Here is a 4,816-nt window from a genome sequence, read left to right on the forward strand (position 1 = left end):
CCCCGCCTCCGGGAGTCAGCAGCGAGCTGCTTATTGGGTGAGTAGCTTGGAGTCGCAGGCCACGATCTTCACCTTGCCCACCTGCTCGGTCGTCTCCTCGTTCTTGAACTGCGCGTCCGTCAGGATGAATGTCCACACGTTGTCGCAGAACCTGTAGGTGTGCAGATGGCCCTGCATATATACACAGAAAAAAAAAGGGAACATGAATGAGTATTATTCTGACAAAGGTTATCACTCTAAGCTGGATGCAGTGAGAATCATGGCAATGAGAAGAAAAAGTCTGAACTAGAGCTGAATTTCGTAGCGACGGCATTAACCTGATGGATTATCAGCGCAATGCGGAATTGAGTTATCAGCACACAGTCTGAGCTACAGCTGAAGCAGACAACAGGGTGTGCAGATGGCCTTGTACCCAGAAACGGACAGGCATGAGGAATGCAGATGCAGTGACGACCATGTCAATGAGAAGCACGCAAGTCTGAACCACAGCTCAATTTGTGGTGACAGTATTAAAAAGCTGGAAATATCTCTCTGCTCCCGCATCAATCCACACGGTTAACTAAAAGAGATAATTAAACAAAAGAGGTTTCCTAGAACGGCGAAGTGTATCTGGGTTTACTGAACCAATTGGACAACTCTACACGTTTTCAACAAAAATTCAAGTTGTTTTTGTGGGAACAGTTTCAGCAAATTGACAGGAGATTGATCGATGCCAGGTTCCATCCGTAAAGTTGCAACCAAGAATCCAGGTCAATGCCAGATTATACACACACCGTCAACCCTCTAGAAGAACGCCACACAAGCAGCAACAGGAAGCCAGGAACCAGTCCATGCTTGCACCCTCTGTGATCTATTAGCTAGGCCCAGCAACGTACAGAAAAATGGTGATTATATGCTTTAGATGTTTTCGAGTACAAAAAACAGGCTACAGGCAGCATTTATGAGCACACAAAGGCACAAGATTGAGTTAGTGATGATGGTGGCTCGTTGTATAGCCTCCAGTAACAAAGATATCAAATGCAGATTGCTGATCGAATCTGAATTCACAATGTTTGTTGTAGCATTAGCATGATGGTCAATTTAAAAATGGAACAGAGCCTGCTCTGAGTGGTGTTACTTAAAGATATCATTGATCTGGTTCTCCATATCTGTTACTCGCAATCTTAGGGTTTCCTGCAGGCATTTGCGAACGCAAACTTATTCAAGGAAGCCAGCAGCTAAGATCAACTGGAGTTTGTATAGCTGGGTGTTATGTGGTGGGATATTGGTGGATGGAACGTGGCAGAGGTGGTAGTCATGGCTGTTGATAGGGAGAAGTTTCAGCTGCAGGCAAGGGCGCCAGGGCGGCCCACACAGGGTGGTAACAGAGTTGAGGAGGGAATAGGGTTTAGTCTGCTCACTGGGGAGTGGGACCAACAACATGCCCGGATACCACCTAGTCTGCTCACTGTTTAGCAATTTCAAAGATAATAGTAATATGATGTGTACCACAAAAACTGTATATGCCTATATTTTTTGTTTCATGCCACAAGTGGCATTTGTTCAGAAGGTGTTGCAGGTCAATTACCTTTGGTTTCTATAAAAAGACAGGGGACTCCTTTTTGACAGAAAAAAAATGTAAAAGTGCTACACGTAGTTGAAAGCAAACAAAATAATTGTTCAATCCAAAAAGACAGGGGATTCAAGTTTCTGATCAGTTCTCTACCAGGTTCAAATACAATGTGGACACAAGGAGTCAATGAAATCCTTTGGCAACTGAACCATGAACGAGACAGAGTGTCTTCTGGGGTGGCTGGCTAGAGCAGGCTGAAAGTGCTCGCAGCCCGCCCATCCGCGTTCGAGGCTCAGCCTCCGCAGGGGTGGTGCTGGTTGGGCGAGGTTTTTTTAGGGTGAATCATGAACCATCATATCTGATACCAAAAGTCATTTAAAACTATTGTTGACAACTTCAGGCAAGCGAAAAATTTCAATGCGTGCCACTCCAATTCATTTGTGCCGTAAAAGGATTTTTTTTCAACATACAGTTAATGTCAACATGTCAATGTTTTGGATATAAAGGAAATCCAGCAGGATATTTGTGAATCACCAACGCATGTTAATGTCTTGGATAGTGAGAAAATCCAGTAGTATCTGAAATCATGCAAATCGAGGTGACTGATACAAAAGAAAAATAAGAAATACTCCCTCTGTAAACAAATATTTAAGTAGTGATCTAAAACGTCTTATATTTGTTTACAGAGGGAGTAAGTGGCAGCTTCAGAAGCTCCTTTTTTAGTTGTAAAACATGCATTATGTCGACATGTTTTGTTTTGCAAAAAGTTCTTTTTTTACACAATTCCAGAGTTACCCCAGATTGTGCGACATCCCTAGAACTCAGAACAACGTATACAAACAGATTCCCCAGGACCTTTGCCCTTTACGGCCTTGGAATCAGTGAACCATATCTAGTAATCAATGAAATCCTTAATGGCGCCTGCTATGGTGAAAGATGGCACCTGCTATAGTGAACCATGAGCAAGACCAAGCGTCTGCTCGGGTGGCTAGCTAGAGCGGCTGAAGTGCTCGCAGCCTGGCAACCCGCGTTCGAGGCTCAGCCTCCGCAAAGTTTGGTGCTCGCCTTTCTTCCTAGCAAAAGATGCCACCAAGGGCTAATCCTGTTTGGTTTAGTTTTTTTACGGTGAACCTTGAACCACAATCAGATATCAGAAGTTATTTGATACTATGTTGATAACTTCATTCATTTTATTCAAGATCAATCAGGCAAGCAAAAAATCCCAACGCGTTCCACTGCAATTCATTTGTGCTACAAAAGGATATTTTCTTCCAAATTCCATGTTAATGCTTTGGTTATTGAGAAAAACCAGTACTGTTTGACATCATGTAAATTAAGGTGACCGAAAGTCCGAAACTATGGTCACAATGAGTAAGTGGTAGCTTAAGAAGATCTTTTTAGATATGAACACAGATTATGTCAAGTTGTCAACAGGTTTTGTTTAGTAAAACAGGTTTTTTACACAATTCCAGAGTTTCCCCAAATTGACTGACATCCCTTGAACTCAGAACAACGTATGCAAGACATATTTCCCAGGATCTTCGCCCTTATGGCCTTGGAAACTGTGAACGATATCTTAAGTAAGCAATATATGTAGCAAAACAAGAAAAGTTAAGGTTTGTTTCCTTTACAGAGGTCTGCGATGCGAACAAACAAGCTAAACTGCAGTGCAAACTTAGCACTGGTACCACGTGTCGTGCGGATATTGATTGACCGCTATCTAGAACAGCAAAAATATTTATTATACCCCAAAAGGTCATAACCTTTTTAGAACCCGACAAATTAATTCACAGCAGCATACGGCAAGTAATAACGAGCCCACCGAGCAGGCAAACACCGAAATGGCGCGAACAATGACAGCTTTTTTTTTCCGAACCACGTACCTTGACAGTAACCTTGCTCTTCACTTGGGTTTCCAGTGCGTCCGTCATAGACTGCACACACGAGAAACACAGACATACCATAAATCAAATCATCCACAAGATAACTAGAATCATGTTCCCCCAATCTGAAGGGGAAGACTGGCGGCAACCGAAGAAAGAACGCTCGCACCTTATCGAACTGGACAAGCACTTGGATGGCGAGCTCAGGGCTGAGGGTGCCGCTGGAGACCATCTCGTCGAGCGTCTCGGTGAGGCACATGCCAATGGTGGACCGCCTGTACAGCTCGAAGGTGGCCATATCGCCTCGCCTGCGCCAAACAAGCACGCTTTTGTCAGATATTAGCAGCAAGCTAGATAAGTATCCATTCATGTCACATACAGAGTAAAGACTAGTACTATAACAACAAGCAGAGCCGATTCATCCATGCCATGTGAAACTGTGAATCGTCTCTGAACAAAAGATCCCCCATTTGATGATGATTCGATACGAACAAGCACTAAGCTAGTACTACTACTACACATCAACCACAATCAATGGCCCCTCCCTCCCGTGCGTCATCTGGCCGGTTCCTCTGCTAGATGCAGATCAGTCAATCCCCCGCCCCCGCAAGGAACGACGAATAAAAAGATCTCTTTTTTTTTCCGGCGGGGTTCCGTTCCGCTCCATTCCGGCGGCATCTCTCCTCCCACCGAATCCATCGAGGAATCCGCCAAGCCCAAGGGCGACTCCGCCCACGAATCCCCCCTCCCACCGCTCAACGGACGGACGAACGAACGAATGAACCCTAGAAAAGCAGAGCGGAGGGCCCGGGGACGGCGTCCCGGCCCGTTCCGGCGGGCAGGACTGATCCCGGACGGACCAACAAGAACCCGGAGACAGAGCAACACAGCAGGCAGCGATTCGATCTGCGGGACGGAATCGAAGGGGCCATGGAGGGGGGAATCACCTGCGCTGGTTGCCGGTCGACGACGGCCCTGGGGGCGAGATCCGGGAGGTCGCGGAGCGCGGTGAGGAGGGAGAGGGTGCGGATCGGGGGAGCGGAGTGGGGGGAGGGGTTCGAAATCGGGAGGCTTTATATGCTGGGAGACGAAATTGGGGATTATATATAGGGAGGGAGCAGGCGGATGAGGAGCTCCCTCTGCTTATCGCTCTCTGTCTCTCTGTCTCTGCTCTCTCTGCCCCCCCGGCTCTTGGTGGCCGCAGGCTGGTCGGCACCGGTTGACGGTTCTGCCCCTGGCCCACGGTGACCACCCATCATGGGCCGGGCTGGGATGTGTTTGACCGTGGGCCGGAGCCACATGGGCCAAACACAAAATCAGTTCCTAAATACTTTCTCCGTTCTAAAATATAATGTGCCCGTACTTTTCGAGATTCAACTTA

The 4,816-nt window shown here is 46.6% G+C and overlaps 1 protein-coding gene across 1 annotated transcript; it reads right to left on the minus strand.

Annotated features, from left to right (window-relative positions):
• Positions 1 to 9: 9 nt before the first annotated feature.
• Positions 10 to 4,616, minus strand: LOC125528465 (transcription initiation factor IIA subunit 2). The gene is made up of 4 exons (XM_048692937.1): positions 4,383 to 4,616; positions 3,605 to 3,743; positions 3,436 to 3,486; positions 10 to 171 (listed from the first exon to the last, which is right to left on the minus strand). The coding sequence occupies exons 2-4, from the start codon at positions 3,731 to 3,733 to the stop codon at positions 31 to 33; spliced, it is 321 nt and encodes a 106-aa protein (XP_048548894.1). The 5' UTR covers positions 3,734 to 3,743; positions 4,383 to 4,616; the 3' UTR covers positions 10 to 30.
• Positions 4,617 to 4,816: the final 200 nt, after the last annotated feature.

The sequence above is a fragment of the Triticum urartu genome, unplaced genomic scaffold (genome assembly GCF_003073215.2).
Source record: "Triticum urartu cultivar G1812 unplaced genomic scaffold, Tu2.1 TuUngrouped_contig_4891, whole genome shotgun sequence".
NCBI lineage: Eukaryota > Viridiplantae > Streptophyta > Magnoliopsida > Poales > Poaceae > Triticum > Triticum urartu.

What these genes read in the sequence shown, in the direction of transcription:
- LOC125528465 (XM_048692937.1), bottom strand. Translation starts at nt 3,733, where the DNA reads ATGGCCACCTTCGAGCTGTACAGGCGGTCCACCATTGGCATGTGCCTC. An exon ending in TGCTTGTCCAGTTCGATAAG is followed by an intron (nt 3,487 to 3,604) that starts GTGCGAGCGTTC and finishes TCGTGTGTGCAG; the next exon opens with TCTATGACGGACGCACTGGA. An exon ending in AGAGCAAGGTTACTGTCAAG is followed by an intron (nt 172 to 3,435) that starts GTACGTGGTTCG and finishes GTATATATGCAG; the next exon opens with GGCCATCTGCACACCTACAG.